The sequence below is a fragment of the Triturus cristatus genome, chromosome 3_2 (genome assembly GCF_964204655.1).
Source record: "Triturus cristatus chromosome 3_2, aTriCri1.1, whole genome shotgun sequence".
In the NCBI taxonomy this organism is placed as follows: domain Eukaryota; kingdom Metazoa; phylum Chordata; class Amphibia; order Caudata; family Salamandridae; genus Triturus; species Triturus cristatus.
In genome coordinates, this window is record NC_140584.1 from 1156469672 (window position 1) to 1156491496 (window position 21825).

The window sequence follows — 21825 nt, forward strand, 5'->3', positions numbered from 1 at the left end:
GAAGAGTGCAGGCACCAACCCCAGGCAGGGTCTGTGACAGAGAACAGACAGATACAGGAAAAGTGCAGGCACCAACCCCATGAAGGGTATGTAACGGAGAACAGATAGACACTGGAAGAGTGCAGGCACTAACCCCAGGCAGGGTCTGTGACAGAGAACAGACACAGGAAGAGAGCAGGTACCAACCCCAGACAGGGTCTGTGACAGAGAACAGACAGACACAGGAAGAGTGCAGGCACCAACCCTAGGCAGGGTCTGTGACAGAGAACATACAGACACAGGAATAGTGCAGGCACCAACCCTAGGCAGGGTCTGTGACAGAGAACAGACAGACACAGGAAGAGTACAGGCACCAACCCCAGGCAGGGTCTGTGACAGTGAACAGACAGGCACAGGAAGAGTGCAGGCACCAACCCCAGGCACTGTCTGTGAGAGAGAACAGACAGACACAGGGAGAGTGCAGGCACCAACCCCAGGCAGGGTCTGTGACTGAGAACAGACACAGGAAGAGTGTCGGCACCAACCCCAGGCAGGGGCTGTGACAGAGAAAAGAGAGACACAGGAAGATGCAGGCACCAACCCCAGGTAGGGTCTGTGACAAAGAACAGACAGACACAGGAAGAGTGCAGGCACCAACCGCAGGCAGGGTCTGTGACACAGAACAGACAGAGACACGAAGAGTGCAGGCACCAACTCCAGGCAGGGTCTGTGTTAGACCTGGTACCATTGACGTGAGTCTCCCTTCCATTTTGTACTGATTGCCTCCTCTGTTTTTGATATGTTTTGCTGGTTTAGATGCTTTGGGCACTGTGCCACTGGTATTCAGAGACACAGTGCAAGTGCTCCCTGCGTTAAATTGATGTTTTGATTAGTGACTCCATGATTGGAAGTGATGATGATGAGTGGAAGAGGTGTGGCGCAGCGACCAGGGTGCCGGAGTCTGGACCACGGGGTTCATGGTTCGATCCCCGTTGCCGGCGGCAGGTTAACCCAGCACCATGTGACTCTGGTAAATAGCTCGCTTAATCTTCCCGAGGGACCCCAGTGCCGGGACACCTCTCCGGAGGTAGCTGTGCGCTTTACAAATGCTGGTATTTCATATATTATTTCATATTATTGACTTATTTGAGTTACTGTCGGACCCTAGTATCGTGCCCCGCATGTGCCCGGGGCTTGTACATCAAATGCTGCTGGTAGGATTGCAGCACCGATTGTGCCACCCACCGAAACAGCCCGTAAAGTGTAACTCGGGCCTGCCATTGCAGAGCCTGTACGCAGTCTGGGACTGCTGTGTCGACTCGGCGAGTGCACCCACTCACCAGTCCTTGAACCTTCCCTTTTCTACATATCAGTCACCCCTATAGCAGGCCTTTGGGCAGGGTTTGTTGTATGTAAAAGGTAGGACATGCCCTGGGGTGTGTGGCATGTCCTGATAGTGAATTACAACCTATTTCGTTTTTCACTTTTGAAAGGCTACCTGTCCCCATAGGCCAGAACGGGCGGTTTGATTATAACATCTTATAATCCTAACTGACCCGGGGGACGAGGTAGAGAATCAAGTCTAATATGCCTGAACTCAGAATGATAAAATGCATCTTTTAGTGAAGTTGGTTTTAACATTCTGTGTTTGAAAATACCACTTCGGTATTTTCTTACCTGACCATCCAGCCTGCCTCTGCTAGCATGTGTATTGTGTGTCTGGTTTTGTGAGTGACAGGGTCTGGGTGCTTCCGGAGAAAGGGTGAGTCAGCACTAGGCTAAATAGGCCGATCTACCTGAGAAGTGGAGGGAGGAGTAGCACCTGGGGCTGAATAGGACTGTGCCTGCCTTCCACAATGCTGGCTCCACCTCCTGAGGTGCGTCTGAAGACCCTGGCCTACTCAGACAAAGAAAGTAGTTGTGCACTGGCAGAATGCACCCCAAACTGGTTTGGACTGGGTACAGGACCCTCTGCCTTCAGAGGACAAAGGAGTTGCTAGTATAAATATTGGGTCCCAGACCCCAAGAAGTTAGATCACTTCTGGGTACACAAGACAAACCTTTGCCGAGGAGAAGAACCAAAGGAAGATGCAGGAGTTGTACTACCCCTCTGCCAGTGTGCTGTTGTGGGTTAGTCTGCAGTGGTGTTTTCATTGCCAAGGAAAGGAGAAGGAACTTTTACGAACTTCATCATCTTGCAGAATATTTCTCCAAGGGCTTGAACTGAGCTTGCCTCCTGTCCGAAGTCTCAGGGATACAAAAGACTTCACCCTTTCTGTTTGCTTGCTTCTGGAACTTGCTGTTTCAGTTGCTACAGAAGGAATCTACAACACGAACGCCAACGAACGTCGCCGCAATCTGCATCGAAGTCGTGAGCGCTGCCCTGACTGGTACATGTAGACCGACACCTGCTGCTGTGCCGTATCGACTTCGAAACTGACATCATCGCGGAGACGACCCTCAACGAAGGTGGCCAAGAACTGATCGACATCGTGACATCGTAAAGAACCGTGGTGTTGGCGCCATCGTAACGTCACCTCCTCTCCGGTCAGGAACCGATGCCTCCCCTGCCTGCGCAAGCATCCAGGACACCGACACATCATCTCCCACGAAGCAAGGAACCGACGCTGCAACGCACCAACGACATCGCATCTCCCCGACGCCGTGAGCTGTCTTTGTTTTCGCTTTCCAAGGTACTGTTCTGTGGGGGTCTGTTATGACTCCGGGCCCGACGCTGCGCACCTCGCGGTCGGCGCTGTACTTTGGGAACACTTTAACCCCAAAGTCGTTGTTAGAACTGGGGGTCTCCAGTTGGCAGAGGTATGTACCTTTGACCAAATAGGGACCCTAGTTTCTAGTCAAGGTAAGGGGGTACACTCCTAAAATAATCCCTGCTCACCCCCTTGGTAGCTTGGCACGAGCAGACAGGCTTATCCCAGAGGCAGTGTGTAAAGCATTTGTGAACACATACAGTAACCCTGTGACAACACTACAGAGGGACACCACACAAGCTGTAGTATAAAAATAAGTATTTTTATATAGACTTAACACAAGACCACTAACGACAAAAATCCACAATACTGTACTGGTAGAAATAGCTTAATTCTATTAAGATGGCAAATGCGACACTTTGAGTTCAATGTACCTTAGGATGCGTAACGCATACAACGAAAGTGTTGCAGGGAAGGTGATGCATCGGTTCCTTACACGCAAGAACGGTGATGCGTCGGGTCCCTACTGATGCATAGGGAATGTGTTGGTTCTTCTCTGCGAGAGGAGGTGATGCGACAGTTTCTTACTGCGCTTTCGTGGTGATGCGACCTGCAACGCCATGATGCGGTGAAGATCCGGTGCAATGCGACAAAGATGGCGTCTTCTTCTTGATGCGACATGTGGCGGGCACGCCTGACGGCCGTGCGGCAACTCAATAATTCTTCTGAGCTGCGACAGGCCCTGCGACACGCTTTCCGGTGATGCGACAGCATCTGATGCGATGGCGACACTCTTCCTCTGCAATGCGAGGTGCTTTAGCGATGATGCGACAGCTGCAGTGGCGGCGACACGCTTCTCCGTTGATGCAGCGGCGTCTGATCCTCTTCTCCGGCAATGCGACGACAGCGCCTGCGGCGGCGACACGCTTCTTCTTCGTGAGTCGCGCTTCCAGCTCCTTGCGACACGCAGTCCCTCAGAAAGCCCAGCACAGCAGCAGGCACTTACAAAAGACTCTTGGGGAGCTGGTTGGTGAAGTCTGTTGTCCCTGAGACTTCAGCAGCAGGCAAGCTCTCTCTAAAGCCCTTGGAGATCCTTCACAAGTTTATGAAAGTACACACAAAGTTCCTCTCTCCTTTCTTTGGCAGTCAGGCAACCACTGCAGGCCAATCCCCCAAACAGCACTCAGCTTAGGGATAGTCTCTTCCTCAGTTTCTCTGGTTCCTCTCCTCAGCAAAGGTTTAATCTTGTTTCCCAAAAGTGATCTAAAGTTCTGGGGTCTGGGTCCCCCTTTTTATACACAGTTTCTCTTTCTTCTCTGAAGGCAGAGAGGCCTTTGCCTAGTCCAAACCAGTTCTGGTCAGACCTAGAGCACTCTGTTTACATGACTCATTTTCTTTCACAGTGCAGGGCAGGGACATCAGACGCACCACAGAAGGTGGAGCCAGCATTGTGGAGGGAAGGCACAGCCCTATTCAGGTCCCAGGTGCAACTCCTCCCACCCATCTACATGGAGATCTCTCTATTGAGCCCTGTGCTGACTCACCCTGTCTCCTGGAATCCCCCAGCCCCTGTCACTAAAACTCCAGACAAGGAATACACAATCTAGCAGAGGCAGGCTTGCATGGTTAGACAAGAAAATACCTACTTTCTAAAAGTGGTATTTTCAAAAACAGAATGTTAAAACCAACTTCACTAAAAGATGTATTTTATCATTCTGAATTCAGGCATCCTAAACTCGAATTTCTACCTAGTTCCCTGAGTCAGTTAGGATTATAAGATGTAATAATCAAACTGCCCATTCTGGCCTATGGGGAACAGGTAGTCTTGCAATAGTGAAAAACGAAAATGGCTGTAATTCACTATTAGGACATGTCACACACACCAGGATTGTCCTACTTTTTACCTACAATGCACCCTGCCCTTGGGCCTACCATAGGGGTGACTAATATGCAGAAAAGGGAAGGTTTAGGGACTGGCAAGTGGATGCACTTGGCCAGTCAACATTGCAGTGCCAGACTGCACATAGGCTCTGCAATGGCAGACCTGAGACACACTTTTACAGGCTGCTTCTGTGGGTGGCACAACCAATGCTGCATGCCCACAAGCAGCATTTGGTTTACAAGCCCTGGGCACAATCAGTGCACTGTACTAGGGTCTGACAAGTTAACCAAACCAGCCAATCATGGAGTAACTAATCCATTACAACAATTTACAATATGGAGCACTTGCACTTTAGCACTGATCAGTAGTGGTAAAGTGCCCAAAGTCATAAAACAGCCAACAACAGGTCAAAAAAGATACAGGAGAAAGGCAAAAAGTTCAGGGATGACCCTGTAAAAAGGGCCAAGTCCACCAGTCGTGATAACTCCCGTTGGATTTATCTGTTGCTAAAGACTGCTTTAAGTGAAGAACCTATTTTGAAATGCTTCTACCATCGTGAAGTATTATTTGTTATTACAGTATTGTGGAATTTTGTCGTTTGTAGTCTTGTGATAAGTCTATATAAAGATATAAAGTATACTTATTTTTATACAACCCGGTGTGGTGTCCATCTGTAGTGTTTTCACTGTATTATTGTATGTGTTCACAAATGCTTAACACACTGCCTCTGAGATAAGCCTGCCTGCTCGTGCCAAGCTACCAAGGGAATGAGCAGGGGTTATCCAGTAGTGTAATCCCCTTTCCCTGACTTAGACGCAAGGGTCCCTATTTGGACAAAGGTGTATACCATTGCCAACTAGAGACACCGAGTTCTAACAGTCTGTGACAGAGAAGAGACACAGGAAGACTGCAGGCACCAACCCCAGGCAGGGTCTGTGACATAGAAGAGACAAACACAAGAAGAGTGCAGGTACCAACCCCAGGCAGGGTCTGTGACAGAGAACAGACACAGGAAGGGTGCCGGACCAACCCCAGGCAGGGTCTGTGACAGAGAAGAGACAGACACAAGAAGAGTGCAGGTAACAACCCCAGGCAGGGTCTGTGGCAGAGTACAGACACGGGAAGAGTGCAGTCAGAAACCCCAGGCAGGTTCTGCAACAGAAAACAGACAACCAAAATGAGAGAGCGTGCATTAAACGTGTACATGGTCTGTAACAGTGAATAGTCACAGGAGGGGAGCAGGTAACGGTCTCATACAGGGTCTGTGACTGAGAATAGACATACTGAGAGCATGTATCAGACTCCTACAGGATCTTCCACAGAGAACAGACAGTCACAGGAAGACGGCAGGTGCCAGCCTCATACAGGGTCTGTGACTGAGAACAGGCAGCAGGCACCAGGCAGAATAGAAGACAAGAAACAGGCAGACAGAGAGAGAGTGAACGTAGACGTCACGTGCTTTCATGGTCTAGGACAGGAGTCAGGCAGTTGCCCGCAGAGAGAGTCTGCAATGGAGCAGGTCCCAGCCCTTTACAAGGTCTGAAGCAAGAATCAGACACTATCCTCTTACAGGGTCTGAAGCAGGAATCAGACACCGGCCTCTTACAGGGTCTGATGCAGGAATCAGACACCGGCCTCTTACAGGGTCTGAAGCAGGAATCAGACTCCAGCCTCTTACAGGGTCTGCAACAGAAAACAGGCAACACACTCATAAAGGGGTCTGTGACAAGCAACCTGCCAGAAAAAGAGCGCAGACATCAGCCTCTTACAGGGTCTGCAAGACGGAGCAGGCACTGACCTCATAAAGGACCGCAGCTGATAACAGGCAGGATTAGTGAGAGAGCAGGCAACATTCTGATGCAGAGTCTGCAAACAGCAGAGGCAGTCAGGAGAGCAGGCACTGAATCCAAGCAGGGTGTACGGCAGGATGGCAGCAGACAGATGGAGAGCGTGAACAGTAGGGTCAAAGGTTTTGGCGCAGAGTCCATGTGACAAACTATTTCCGTTTTACTATCCTGGCCCGGAATATCTTCTTGTGCAGGAGACCCGGACCACGAGTCCCCTGACCAGTGCTTTACATCTGGCGTGTTGCTCTCCAGCAGAGTACGAGGTTGAGGTCCACCCAGAGAGGTCCTGCTTTTAACCTAAGTGTAACCCCCTCCCATGGCCTGCCCATGACACTACTAAAGGCTTGTGGTGGACAAGTAGAGTAGTGGGGTGGATGTCGACTCAAACTCAGAGAAGAGAGCGCCTACTGACACTACCTTCTGACTCTGTGTAGTATGTCATATCTGGGCTCCATCTGTATGTATGTGCAGGAAGCATGTTTGGCACAGATGTGTATAGCGCTGTATTACCATGAGCAGGGCCTCCCGGTGCTGTCAGGCTCAGATACATTCAGGGCCATAGGTTGCAGTGCTTGTGGACATTTGAGGTGAGGTTCCTATGTGCTGCAGTGGGGGCCTCAGCGTGTGTGTAAAAGGCTTTCTGTTTAGGAGTAAGGAGTATCAAAGTCTTGGTTGTAGTCAGTGTCTACAGTCCCCCTTCTCTTTGTCTCACCCCAGCCCCCTCACAGCTCCTCAAACTCCTGTTCTCCATTAGAAGGTTTCAAGGCCGCGTACCACCACTGTCTGTCTTGTTGAATATCCATCCTGAATGGAGGGGAGATAGCTTGTGGTTCACTCACAACTTCTCAGGCCCCCTTCAAAGGTTTGGGGTGAACAAGGAATCTGATTGGACATTTGGACTAAAGCCTAAAGACTAAAGCCTGCGCAAGCATCCAGGACACCGACACATCATCTCCCACGAAGCAAGGAACCGACGCTGCAACGCACCAACGACATCGCATCTCCCCGACGCCGTGAGCTGTCTTTGTTTTCGCTTTCCAAGGTACTGTTCTGTGGGGGTCTGTTATGACTCCAGGCCCGACGCTGCGCACCTCGCGGTCGGCGCTGTACTTTGGGAACACTTTAACCCCAAAGTCGTTGTTAGAACTGGGGGTCTCCAGTTGGCAGAGGTATGTAACTTTGACCAAATAGGGACCCTAGTTTCTAGTCAAGGTAAGGGGGTACACTCCAAAAATAATCCCTGCTCACCCCCTTGGTAGCTTGGCACGAGCAGACAGGCTTATCCCAGAGGCAGTGTGTAAAGCATTTGTGAACACATACAGTAACCCTGTGACAACACTACAGAGGGACACCACACAAGCTGTAGTATAAAAATAGGTATTTTTATATAGACTTAACACAAGACCACTAACGACAAAAATCCACAATACTGTACTGGTAGAAATAGCTTAATTCTATCAAGATGGCAAATGCGACACTTTGAGTTCAATGTACCTTAGGATGCGTAACGCATACAACGAAAGTGTTGCAGGGAAGGTGATGCATCGGTTCCTTACACGCAAGAACGGTGATGCGTCGGGTCCCTACTGATGCATAGGGAATGCGTTGGTTCTTCTCTGCGAGAGGAGGTGATGCGACAGTTTCTTACTGCGCTTTCGTGGTGATGCGACCTGCAACGCCATGATGCGGTAAAGATCCGGTGCAATGCGACAAAGATGGCGTCTTCTTCTTGATGCGACATGTGGCGGGCACGCCTGACGGCCGTGCGGCAACTCAATAATTCTTCTGAGCTGCGACAGGCCCTGCGACACGCTTTCCGGTGATGCGACAGCATCTGATGCGATGGCGACACTCTTCCTCTGCAATGCGAGGCGCTTTAGCGATGATGCGACAGCTGCAGTGGCGGCGACACGCTTCTCCGTTGATGCAGCGGCGTCTGATGCGACGTCGATCCTCTTCTCCGGCAATGCGACGACAGCGCCTGCGGCGGCGACACGCTTCTTCTTCGTGAGTCGCGCTTCCAGCTCCTTGCGACACGCAGTCCCTCAGAAAGCCCAGCACAGCAGCAGGCACTTACAAAAGACTCTTGGGGAGCTGGTTGGTGAAGTCTGTTGTCCCTGAGACTTCAGCAGCAGGCAAGCTCTCTCTAAAGCCCTTGGAGATCCTTCACAAGTTTATGAAAGTACACACAAAGTTCCTCTCTCCTTTCTTTGGCAGTCAGGCAACCACTGCAGGCCAATCCCCCAAACAGCACTCAGCTTAGGGATAGTCTCTTCCTCAGTTTCTCTGGTTCCTCTCCTCAGCAAAGGTTTACTCTTGTTTCCCAAAAGTGATCTAAAGTTCTGGGGTCTGGGTCCCCCTTTTTATACACAGTTTCTCTTTCTTCTCTGAAGGCAGAGAGGCCTTTGCCTAGTCCAAACCAGTTCTGGTCAGACCTAGAGCACTCTGTTTACATGACTCATTTTCTTTCACAGTGCAGGGCAGGGACATCAGACGCACCACAGAAGGTGGAGCCAGCATTGTGGAGGGAAGGCACAGCCCTATTCAGGTCCCAGGTGCAACTCCTCCCACCCATCTACATGGAGATCTCTCTATTGAGCCCTGTGCTGACTCACCCTGTCTCCTGGAATCCCCCAGCCCCTGTCACTAAAACTCCAGACAAGGAATACACAATCTAGCAGAGGCAGGCTTGCATGGTTAGACAAGAAAATACCTACTTTCTAAAAGTGGTATTTTCAAAAACAGAATGTTAAAACCAACTTCACTAAAAGATGTATTTTATCATTCTGAATTCAGGCATCCTAAACTCGAATTTCTACCTAGTTCCCTGAGTCAGTTAGGATTATAAGATGTAATAATCAAACTGCCCATTCTGGCCTATGGGGAACAGGTAGTCTTGCAATAGTGAAAAACGAAAATGGCTGTAATTCACTATTAGGACATGTCACACACACCAGGATTGTCCTACTTTTTACCTACAATGCACCCTGCCCTTGGGCCTACCATAGGGGTGACTAATATGCAGAAAAGGGAAGGTTTAGGGACTGGCAAGTGGATGCACTTGGCCAGTCAACATTGCAGTACCAGACTGCACATAGGCTCTGCAATGGCAGACCTGAGACACACTTTTACAGGTTGCTTCTGTGGGTGGCACAACCAATGCTGCATGCCCACAAGCAGCATTTGGTTTACAAGCCCTGGGCACAATCAGTGCACTGTACTAGGGTCTGACAAGTTAACCGAACCAGCCAATCATGGAGTAACTAATCCATTACAACAATTTACAATATGGAGCACTTGCACTTTAGCACTGATCAGTAGTGGTAAAGTGCCCAAAGTCATAAAACAGCCAACAACAGGTCAAAAAAGATACAGGAGAAAGGCAAAAAGTGCAGGGATGACCCTGTAAAAAGGGCCAAGTCCAACAGTCGTGATAACTCCCGTTGGATTTATCTGTTGCTAAAGACTGCTTTAAGTGAAGAACCTATTTTGAAATGCTTCTACCATCGTGAAGTATTAATTGTTATTACAGTATTGTGGAATTTTGTCGTTTGTAGTCTTGTGATAAGTCTATATAAAGATATAAAGTATACTTATTTTTATACAACCCGGTGTGGTGTCCATCTGTAGTCTTTTCACTGTATTATTGTATGTGTTCACAAATGCTTAACACACTGCCTCTGAGATAAGCCTGCCTGCTCGTGCCAAGCTACCAAGGGAATGAGCAGGGGTTATCCAGTAGTGTAATCCCCTTTCCCTGACTTAGACGCAAGGGTCCCTATTTGGACAAAGGTGTATACCATTGCCAACTAGAGACACCGAGTTCTAACAGTCTGTGACAGAGAAGAGACACAGGAAGACTGCAGGCACCAACCCCAGGCAGGGTCTGTGACATAGAAGAGACAAACACAAGAAGAGTGCAGGTACCAACCCCAGGCAGGGTCTGTGACAGAGAACAGACACAGGAAGGGTGCCGGACCAACCCCAGGCAGGGTCTGTGACAGAGAAGAGACAGACACAAGAAGAGTGCAGGTAACAACCCCAGGCAGGGTCTGTGGCAGAGTACAGACACGGGAAGAGTGCAGTCAGAAACCCCAGGCAGGTTCTGCAACAGAAAACAGACAACCAAAATGAGAGAGCGTGCATTAAACGTGTACATGGTCTGTAACAGTGAATAGTCACAGGAGGGGAGCAAGTAACGGTCTCATACAGGGTCTGTGACTGAGAATAGACATACTGAGAGCATGTATCAGACTCCTACAGGATCTTCCACAGAGAACAGACAGTCACAGGAAGACGGCAGGTGCCAGCCTCATACAGGGTCTGTGACTGAGAACAGGCAGCAGGCACCAGGCAGAATAGAAGACAAGAAACAGGCAGACAGAGAGAGAGTGAACGTAGACGTCACATGCTTTCATGGTCTAGGACAGGAGTCAGGCAGTTGCCCGCAGAGAGAGTCTGCAATGGAGCAGGTCCCAGCCCTTTACAAGGTCTGAAGCAAGAATCAGACACTATCCTCTTACAGGGTCTGAAGCAGGAATCAGACACCGGCCTCTTACAGGGTCTGATGCAGGATTCAGACACCGGCCTCTTACAGGGTCTGAAGCAGGAATCAGACTCCAGCCTCTTACAGGGTCTGCAACAGAAAACAGGCAACACACTCATAAAGGGGTCTGTGACAAGCAACCTGCCAGAAAAAGAGCGCAGACATCAGCCTCTTACAGGGTCTGCAAGACGGAGCAGGCACTGACCTCATAAAGGACCGCAGCTGATAACAGGCAGGATTAGTGAGAGAGCAGGCAACATTCTGATGCAGAGTCTGCAAACAGCAGAGGCAGTCAGGAGAGCAGGCACTGAATCCAAGCAGGGTGTACGGCAGGATGGCAGCAGACAGATGGAGAGCGTGAACAGTAGGGTCAAAGGTTTTGGCGCAGAGTCCATGTGACAAACTATTTCCGTTTTACTATCCTGGCCCGGAATATCTTCTTGTGCAGGAGACCCGGACCACGAGTCCCCTGATCAGTGATTTACATCTGGCGTGTTGCTCTCCAGCAGAGTACGAGGTTGAGGTCCACCCAGAGAGGTCCTGCTTTTAACCTAAGTGTAACCCCCTCCCATGGCCTGCCCATGACACTACTAAAGGCTTGTGGTGGACGAGTAGAGTAGTGGGGTGGATGTCGACTCAAACTCAGAGAAGAGAGCGCCTACTGGCACTACCTTCTGACTCTGTGTAGTATGTCATATCTGGGCTCCATCTGTATGTATGTGCAGGAAGCATGTTATACACAGATGTGTATAGCGCTGTATTACCATGAGCAGGGCCTCCCGGTGCTGTCAGGCTCAGATACATTCAGGGCCATAGGTTGCAGTGCTTGTGGACATGTGAGGTGAGGTTCCTATGTGCTGCAGTGGGGGCCTCAGCGTGTGTGTAAAAGGCTTTCTGTTTAGGAGTAAGGAGTATCAAAGTCTTGGTTGTAGTCAGTGTCTACAGTCCCCCTTCTCTTTGTCTCACCCCAGCCCCCTCACAGCTCCTCAAACTCCTGTTCTCCATTAGAAGGTTTCAAGGCCGCGTACCACCACTGTCTGTCTTGTTGAATATCCATCCTGAATGGAGGGGAGATAGCTTGTGGTTCACTCACAACTTCTCAGGCCCCCTTCAAAGGTTTGGGGTGAACAAGGAATCTGATTGGACATTTGGACTAAAGCCAATAATACTAGTATCTGCACCTCTTCTGCTGTCTATCATGACTATAAGACCGTGTGTGCTGCACCCTGCATGACTGCACCACTGTATCTGCACCTCTTCTGCCGTCAACCAGGACCATGAGACCGTGTGTGCTGCACCTCATCTGCTGTGTCTTATGACCATGTGAGCCACTATGGTATGCCCTGCATTACTGCACTTCTTCTGCTATGTACCATGACCATGAGACCGTGTGTGCCACACCCTGCATTACTAAACATCTTCTGCTGTATACCATGACCATGTGCCAGCGTCTGCCACACCCTGCATTGCTGCACCGCTTCTGCTGTGCACCATAACCACAGGAGCTCCTTAGATAACCCTGCGTTACTGCACCGCTTCTGCTGCGCTCCATAACCACAGTAGCTCTTAAGATAACCCTGCGTTACTGCACCGCTTCTGCTGCGCACCATAACCACATGAGCTCCTAAGATAACCCTGCATTGCTGCACCGCTTCTGCTGTGCACCATAACCACAGAAGCTCCGAAGATAACCCTGCGCTACTGTACCGCTTCTGCTGTGCACCATAACCACATGAGCTCCTAAAATAACCCTGCATTGCTGCACCGCTTCTGCTGTGTACCATAACCACAGGAGCTCCTAAGATAACCCTGCGTTACTGCACCGCTTCTGCTGCGCACCATAACCACAGGAGCTCCTAAGATAACCCTGCATTACTGCACGGCTTCTGCTTTGCACCATAACCACATGAGCTCCTAAGATAGCCCTGCATTACTGCACCGCTTCTGCTGTGCAACATAACCACAGGAGCTCCTAAGATAACCCTGCATTACTGCACCGCTTCTGCTGTGCACCATAACCACAGGAGCTCCTAAGATAACCCTGCATTACTGCACTGCTTCTGGTGTGCACCATAACCACAGGAGCTCCTAAGATAACCCTGCATTACTGCACAGCTTCTGCTGTGCACCATAACCACAGGAGCTCCTCAGATAACCCTGCATTGCTGCACCGCTTCTGCTGTGCACCATAACCACATGAGCTCCTAAAATAACCCTGAATTACTGCACTGCTTCTGCTGTGTTCCATAACCACAGGAGCTCCTAAGATAACCCTGCGTTACTGCACCGCTTCTGCTGTGCACCATAACCATAGGAGCTCCTAAGATAACCCTGCATTACTGCACTGCGTCTGCTGTGCACCATAACCACAGGAGCTCCTAAGATAACCCTGCATTACTGCACCGCTCCATAACCACATGAGCTCCTAAGATAACCCTGCATTGCTGCACTGCTTCTGCTGTGCACCATAACCACAGGAGCTCCGAAGATAACCCTGCATTACTGCACCGCTTCTGCTGTGCACCATAACCTCATGAGCTCCTAAGATAACCCTGCATTACTGCACCGCTTCTGCTGCGCACCATAACCACAGGAGCTCCGAAGATGACCCTGCATTACTGCACCGCTTCTGCTGTGCACCATAACCACAGGAGCTCCTAAGATAACCCTGCGTTGCTGCACCTCTTCTGCTGTGCACCATAACCACAGGAGCTCCTAAGATAACCCTGCATTACTGCACCGCTTCTGCTGTGCACCATGACCACAGGAGCTCCTAAGATAACCCTGCATTGCCACATCATGGGGCATATTTACAAGAAACATTCGGAGAGCAGTGTTAAGCCAAAATTGCTAACGCCACGCTTCAACGGTTTCAAAACGCAGTGATGCGCCTTATTTGCAAGAATGTGGCGCACTCCTGCATTTTCCCTAGTGATGGCACTAAATTTAGCTGCCTAGCGCCGCAAGGGTGCCTGCGTTGCAGGGAATGATTGTTCATTTGCACATAAACAATCACTAATGGCGATTTCTAATTTCTATGTGTGCTTACGAATGCAGCACATATAGAAGTTGGAATACGTCATTTTTTTATGATTGTTTATGTGCAGGAAGGGACCCCTTCTGCACATGAACAATCACTAATGGTGAATTGCTGTGTCTGTGTCTGCTTCAGAATGCAGCACATATAGAAACAGTAAAAACTAAGAGAAATTAATCATTTCTCCTCATTGCACCTGTTTAAGACCAGGTTTTCCCTGGTCTTATTTTTGGTTCTGTCCCATATTTACATCCCCTTGTAAATAAGGGTCAGCGTAAAAAAACAAACTGGTTTTGTGGTGCAACACCCACAGCAACACCCATTGTCCGCCCCCTTCGCTGCAGCGGACTGCCGCGGTAAGGGTCATATTTACAAGGTGACGTTAAGCCACGTTAAGTGGCTTAGGGCCACCTCGTAAATATGGAGCAGGGCATTGCGCCACAGGAACGTCATTAAAAGTGACATTTCTGTGGTGCAATGCCCTTGTAAATATGCCCCCAAGTGAGAGTCCAGGCGCTACACACTTCTCTACACATTAAACCATTTCAGTATGTCTTCGTATCCCAAAACACCCACATACATAGGACTTCTGATTATCTGCAGCTGCTTATGTGGTGCGAGGTAAAAACCTCGGGGCTCTGACAGACACCGAGTGCGATCGTCTGCAGTTTCTTACATGGGTCTCACTTTGAAACTCACTTACAACTAACAAACTTACCTAATGCATATAGGCAACCTTCTCCAGGGACCCGCGGAGACCCACAGAGTGAACTGTGATCCCTGAATGATCACAGAGGTCCCTTCTCCAGGGACCCATGGAGACCCACAGAGTGAACTGTGATCCCTGAATGACCACAGAGGTCCCTTCTCCAGGGACCCATGGAGACCCACAGAGTGAACGGTGATCCCTGAATGATCACAGATGTCCCTTCTCCAGGGACCTGCAGAGACCCACAGGGTGAACGGTGATCCCTGAATGACCACAGAGGTCCCTTCTCCAGGGACCTGCAGAGACCCACAGAGTAAACGGTGATCCCTGAATGACCACAAAGGTCCCTTCTCCAGGGAACTGCAGAGACCCACAGGGTGAACGGTGATCCCTGAATGACCACAGAGGTCCCTTCTCCAGGGACCTGCAGAGACCCATAGGGTGAACTGTGATCCCTGAATGACCACAGAGGTCCCTTCTCCAGGGACCCGCGGAGACCCACATAGTGAACTGTGATCCCTGAATGATCACCGATGTCCCTTGTCCTCTTCTAGGAGGTGCGACTAACCTGTGAGCCCTAAAATCTGATTTAAATGCCGTGTATTTGTTTGTTGGAATCATTGTGTGTCTTTGTTTGGTGAACTCTGAACTCCCACTCACATACCTTGTGATCTTGTACAACCATCTATATCGGACCCACAGTGTGCCTTTGATCCCTGAACACCCAGACACACTGCATCTTCTATGAGCCTCCATAAGTGTATTCACTTGTGAATCCTGAACTCCCACTCACATACCTTGTGCTCTTGGACAACCATTTATGTGGGACCCGCAGGGTGTCCTTTATCCCTGCACACCCAGATATTGCATCTTTTTAGAGACTCCAGTAATGTATTCACTTGTGAATCTTGAACAACCACACACATACCTTGTGCTCTTCTGCAGCTTCCTATATGGGGTGCACTGAATGACTTGTCACCTCTGAACACATGCACACATAGCTCCCGCTCTCAGGATGCCTTCCTGATGGGGCTCACAAAGGGACTTTGTGATCCCTGAATTTCCAGACAAACCCTGTGACCTTCACTTGTCGTTCCAGAACAGCCACACACACACCTTGTGCTCCTTAGCAGGTTCCTCAATGGGGCTCACACTGGGACTTTGCAATCCTTGAATGTCCACAGACATACCTTGTACTCCTCTGCAGCCTCCTCTACAGGACTTGCTGAGTGAGTTTTATGTTCCTTGGACTCCCGGCACACCAAACATATCATCCTCTGATCCTCTGCACAGAACAGCCTCAGTTTCTCTTCATGCTTCTCACACAGATTCTCCTCCGGGGCCCTCACGGGGGGCAGTTGAAACTGTTTTAACATTTCCACCATGTTCCCCAGTTGCCTGTTGGGTCGGAGGCTTTTCCCAGAAGATATTTCCCTGCACTGTGGACAGGGGAAGTTTCCATCTCTTCCCTCCCAGCTCTGAGTGATGCAGGAGCGGCAGAAGTTGTGTCCACAATCAATAGTCACCGGATCAGTAAAATATTCCAAACAGATGGAACAAGTGGCCTCTTCCTTTAGGTTCCCGAGCTGAGCTGCTGCCGCCATGATTCAGAGATGCAGGAAGTAAACTTAAGTTTCATTTCTCTCTGTGTGTGAAGTGGGTGTGTCTGTGCGTCTGCCCCTCTCTGGCTGCACTGGGACTTCCGGGTTCATGTTACAGTCACAGAGCAGAGAACTGACTCCTCTGCTGCATGTGATTTACCTCTGGGGTGATACCATTTACGCACCATGTGGTTATATTTCGAGAATCTGTAAGTGAAGAGCTGGAGCTTGTATATGGGTTTCTGGAAAATCCTCTGTGTTATGTTTTTTACATTCCAATTCTGCAAGTTCGCTTTTTTAAATCTTTTAGGAATCTCATAAACATTTCTAAAATACTTTCTACTGTGTTTTCTTCCTGTATTTGTATTTCAATGTTTGTCTCAAAGGCTGAAAAATACCAACTTTGGCTCGTTTCTCAATGTTTTTACTGCCCTTACCATGAAATTGCTGGTCAGGCCGGTAAACTAGTAGTTTTTTGTGTAAGTAAATAATATATTGCTACCTATATTGTCTGTTCTGTATGTAAAGGACGCTTACAATACTATTGCCTGCGCTGTATTTGTTCTGAGAGCCAGGTAAGCTTGCAGCGCAGATTCCCTGATCTACCTATTCTATGAGTGAGGGACGTTTGCACTGCTGCTACCATGATATACCTGTTCGCTGCTACCATGATATACCTGTCCTGTTAGAGGGATGCTTGCACTGCTGTTCTCATGATATACCTGTCCTGTTAGAGGGATGCTTGCACTGCTGTTCTCATGATATACCTGTTCTGTGAGAAGGAATCTTGCACTGCTCCTACCCGCTGTACCTGTTCAGTGACTAAGGGAAGCTTGCACTGCTGACACCCCGATGTACCTATTCTGTGAGTGAGGGAAGCTTGCAATGCTGATGCCCTGCTGTAGCTGTTCTGTGAGAGGAAAGCTTGTATTACTGCTACCTTGATGCAACTTTTCTGTGAGAGGGAAGCTTGCACTGCTGATGACCAAATGTACCTGTTCTGCTTGTGAGGGACGCTTGCACTGTTGATGCCCTGATGTACACGTTCTAGGTATGAGAAAAGCTTTTACTGCTGATACCCTGATGTACCTACTCTATGAGTGAGGGAAGCCTGCAATTGTGATGCCCAAATGTACCTGCTCCGTAAGAGTCAAGCTTAGACTGCTGATGTAACTATTTTGTGAGTGAGGGAAGCGTGCACTGCTGATGACCTGCTGTACCTGTACTGAGAGAGGGAAGCTTCTACTGCTGCTACCGTGAAGTACCTGTTCTGCGAGAGGGAATCGTGCACTGCTAATATCCTGATGTACCTGTTCTGTGTGTGAGGGAAGCTTGCACTGTTGGTGCCCTGAGTACATGTTCTAGTTTTGAGGAAAAGCTTTTATTGCTGATACCCTGATGTAACTATTCTGTGAGGGAGGGAAGCCTGCACTGCTGATGCTCTAATATGCCTGCCCTGAGAGGGGCAGGCTTAGACTGCTGATGATCTGATGTACCTGTTCTGTGAGTGAGTGAATCTTGCATTGCTGATGCCCTGATGGACCTGTTCTGTGAGTGAGGGAAGCTTGCACTGCTGCTGAACAGATGCACCTGTTCTGTCACTAAGGGACGCTTGAACTGCTGATGCCCTAATGTGCCTGTTCTGCAAATGAGGAAAGCTTGCACTGCTGATACCCCGATGTACCTCTACTATGAGGGAGAGTAGAAGCCTGCACTATTGATGCTGTGAGGTACCCGGTCTTTGAGAGGCAAGCTTAGACTGCTGATGACCTGATGTATATATTTTGTTAGTGAGGGAAGCCTGCACTGCTGATGTCCTGATGTACCTGCTCTATGGGGTGGGCAACCTTGGACCACTGATGCCCAGATGTACCTCTACAGTGAGTTAGGGAAGTTGCACTGCTGATGCCCTTATGTCCCTGTTATGAGAGGGAAGCTTGTACTGCTGTTATCATGATCTACCTGTTCTGTGAGAGGGATGCGTGCACTGCTGATGCCCTGATGTACATGTTCTATGAGTGAGGGAAGCTTTCAATGCTGATGCCCTGATGTACTTGTTCTGTGAAAGGGGAGCTTGCACTGCTGATGCCCTTGCATACCTATTCTGGGAGAGGGAAGCTTGCACTGGTGATACCCTGATATACTTGTTCTGTGAGTGAGATAAGCTTGCACTGCTGATGCCCTGCTGTACCTGTTCTGAGAGAGGGAAGTGTGTACAGCTACTACCATGATGTACCTGTTCTGTGACAGGGAAGCTTGCACTGCTGATGCCCTGACGCCCCTGTACTGCGAGTGAGGGAAGCTTGCACTGCTGATGCACCTGTTCTCTGTGTGAGGGAAACTTGCACTGCTGATGCCTCAATGTACCTGTTCCGTGAGTGAGGAAAGCTTGCACTGCTGGTGCCCTGCTGTACCTGCTCTGTATATGAGGGAAGCCTGTACTTCTGATGCCCTGATGTACCTATTCTTAGAGAAGAAAGCTTCTTCTGCTAATGCCCTGATGTACCTGTTTTCTGAGTAACCAAAGCTTGCACTGATGTTGCCTTGATGCACCTGTTCTGTGTATGAGGAAAACTTGCACTGCTGCTGACCTGGTGCACCTATACTATGAGCGAGGGAAGCCTGCACTATTCATGCTGTGAGGTACCTGTTCTTGGAGAGGCAAGCTTAGACTGCTGATGCCCTATACATTGTGTTAGTGAGGGAAACCTGCAATGATGTCTTGGTGTACATGCTCTGAGGGGGTTGGGGACAAGCTTGGAAGACGGAGTCCCTGATGTACCTATTCAGTGAGTGAGGGAAGATGCACTGATGATGCCCTTATGTACCTGTTATGAGAAAGGAAAGCTTGAACTGCTCTTATCATGATGTACCTGTTCTGTGAGAGGGAAGCGTGCTCTGCTCATGCCCTGATGAACCTTTTTTGTGAGTTAGAGAAGCTTGCAATGCTGATGCCCTGTTCTACCTACTATGTGTGTGAGGAAATCTTGCACCGCTGATGCCCTGATGTACTTGTTCTGTGAGAGAGGAGCTTGCGCTACTGATGGCCTTGTGTACCTGTTCTGAGATGAGGGAAGCTTGCATTGCTGATACCCTGATATACCTGTTCTGTGAGTGAGGGAAGCTTACACTGGTGATGCCCTGCTGTACCTGTTCTGAGAGAGGGAAGCTTGTACAGCTACTACCATGAAGTACCTGTTCTGTGAGAGGCAAGCTTAGAGTGCTGGTCCCCTGATGTACCTATCCTATGAGTAAGGGAAGCCTGCACTGCTGATGCCCTGATGTACCTGCTCTGTGAGAGGGAAGCTTGTACAGCTTCTATCATGATGTACCTGTTCTCCGAAATGTAAGCTAGCACTGCTGATGCCCTGATGCACCTGTTTTGTGATTGAGGGAAGCTTTCACTGCTGATATACCTGTTGTATGTGTATGGAAAGATCGCACTGCTGATGCCCCAATGTACCTGTTCCATGAGTGAGGGAAGCTTGCACTGCTGATGTCCTGATGTTCCTATTCTATGAGGTATGCTTGCACTGATGATATTCTGATGTACCTGTTCTGTGTGTGAAGAAAGCTAACACTGCTGATGCTCTGATGTACCTATTCTGTGAGTGAGGGAAACTTGTACTGCTGATGCCCTGATGTAACTATTCTGAGAGGAAAGCTTGCACTGCTGATGCCCTGCTGTACCTGTTCTGTATATGAGGGTAGCCTGCACTGCTGATGCCCTGATGTACCTAATCTTAGTGAAGGAAGCTTGCACTGCTGATGCCCTAATGCGGCTGATGCCCTAATGCGCCTGTTCTGCGTATGAGGAAAGCTTGCGGTGTTTAATGCCCTGATTTCCCAGTTGTGCGTATGAGTGCAGCTTGCACTGCTGATACCCTGATGTACCTATTTTGTGAGTAAGGGAAGCGTGCCCTTCTGATGCCCTGCTGTACCTGTTCCAAAAGAGGGAAGCATGTAGTGCTGCTACCATGATGGACCTGTTCTGTGAGAGGGAAGCTTGCACTGCTGATGCCCTGATATACCTGCTCTGTAAGTGAGGGAAGCTTGCACTGCTGATGCCCTGAAGTCCCTGTCCTGTGTTTGAGGGGAAGCTTGCACTGCTGATGCCCTGATGTCCCTGTTCTATGTTTGAGGGAAGCTTGTACTGCTGATGCACTGATGTACCTGTTCTAAGAGAGGGAAGCTTCAACTGCTGCTACTATGATTTGCCTGTTCTGTGAGCGGGAAGCTTACTCTGCTGGTGCCCTGATGTACCTGGTCTTTGAGTGAGGAAAGCTTGCACTGATGATGGTGATATGTACCTCTTCCGTAAGTGAGAGAAGCTTGGTCTGATGATGACTGGATGCACCAGTTCTGTGTGTGAGGAAAGCTTGCACTGCTGATGCCCTGATGAACCTGTTCTGCTTGTGATGGAACCATCTACTGCTGATAACCTGATGCACCTATCCATGAGTAAGGGAAGCCTGCACCGTTAATGCCCTAAGTTACCTGTTCTGTAAGAGACAAGCTAAGATGCTGATCCCTGGTACCTATTCTGTGAGTGAGAGAAGCCTGCACTGCTCATGCACTAATGTACCTGCTAAGTAAGGGGCAAGTGTAGACTGCTGATGTCTTGATGTACCTGTTCTGTGATGGAGTGGCGCTTGCACTGCTGATACCCTGATGTACCTGTTCTGTGTGTGAGAGAAGCCTGCAATGCTGAAGCCCTGATGTCCCTGCTCTGTGAGTGAGGAATCTGCTGATGCCCTGATGTACCAGTTGTGTGTGTAAGGGAAGCTTGCAGTGCTTATACCTTGATGTACCTGCTCTGAGAGTGAGTGAAGCTTTCACTGCTAATGATCGGATGTACCTGTTCTGTCACTGAGGGAAGATTACACTGCTTATACCCTGATGAACCTGTTCTGTGAATGAGGGAAGCTTGCATTACTGATGATGTGATGTACTTGTTCTGTCATTGAGGGAAGCTTGCACTGCTGATCCCCTGATTTACCTGTTCTGTGAGAGGGAAGCTTTTACAGCTGCTACTGTGATATACCTGTTCTGTCATAGGGAAGCGTGCACTGTTGATGCCCTGATGTACCTGTTCCGTGAGTGAGGGAAGCTTGCATTGCTGATGACGTGATATACCTGTTCTGTCAGTGAGGAAAGCTTACACTACTGATACCGCGATGTACCTATACTATCAATCAATTAATCAAACAGGGGTTTGTAAAGTACAACTACTCACCTGAAAGGGTTTCAAGGTGCTGGGGGCGGGGGGGTTGAGCTTCCGGAAGTTCACGGTGATTCGTCAAAGGGCCAGGTCTTGAGGTCCTTCAGGAACTTGGAGAGTGTGGATGTCTGTCGGAAGTGGAGAGGGAGGGTGTTCCATGCCTTGGCCGTGAGGAAGGAGAAGGAGTGACCTCCTGTTCTGGTCTTCTTGATGCGATGTACTGTCGCGAGGGAGAGCTGGGCTGAGCGGAGGGATCTTTGGGGTGCGTGGAACGGGAGGCAGTGGTTCAGGT

General features: G+C 49.4%; 1 protein-coding gene across 1 annotated transcript in view; it reads right to left on the reverse strand.

Moving 5' to 3' along the window:
- The window catches only part of LOC146859312 (E3 ubiquitin-protein ligase TRIM39-like), a 165709-nt gene extending 149351 nt beyond the window's left edge, over window positions 1-16358 (reverse strand). Inside the window, exon 1 of the mRNA XM_085649983.1 lies at window positions 15902-16358. Coding sequence (XP_085506109.1) covers window positions 15902-16315 — 414 coding nt within the window. The 5' untranslated portion in view covers window positions 16316-16358. The remainder of the gene's footprint in view (window positions 1-15901) is intronic.
- Window positions 16359-21825: the final 5467 nt, after the last annotated feature.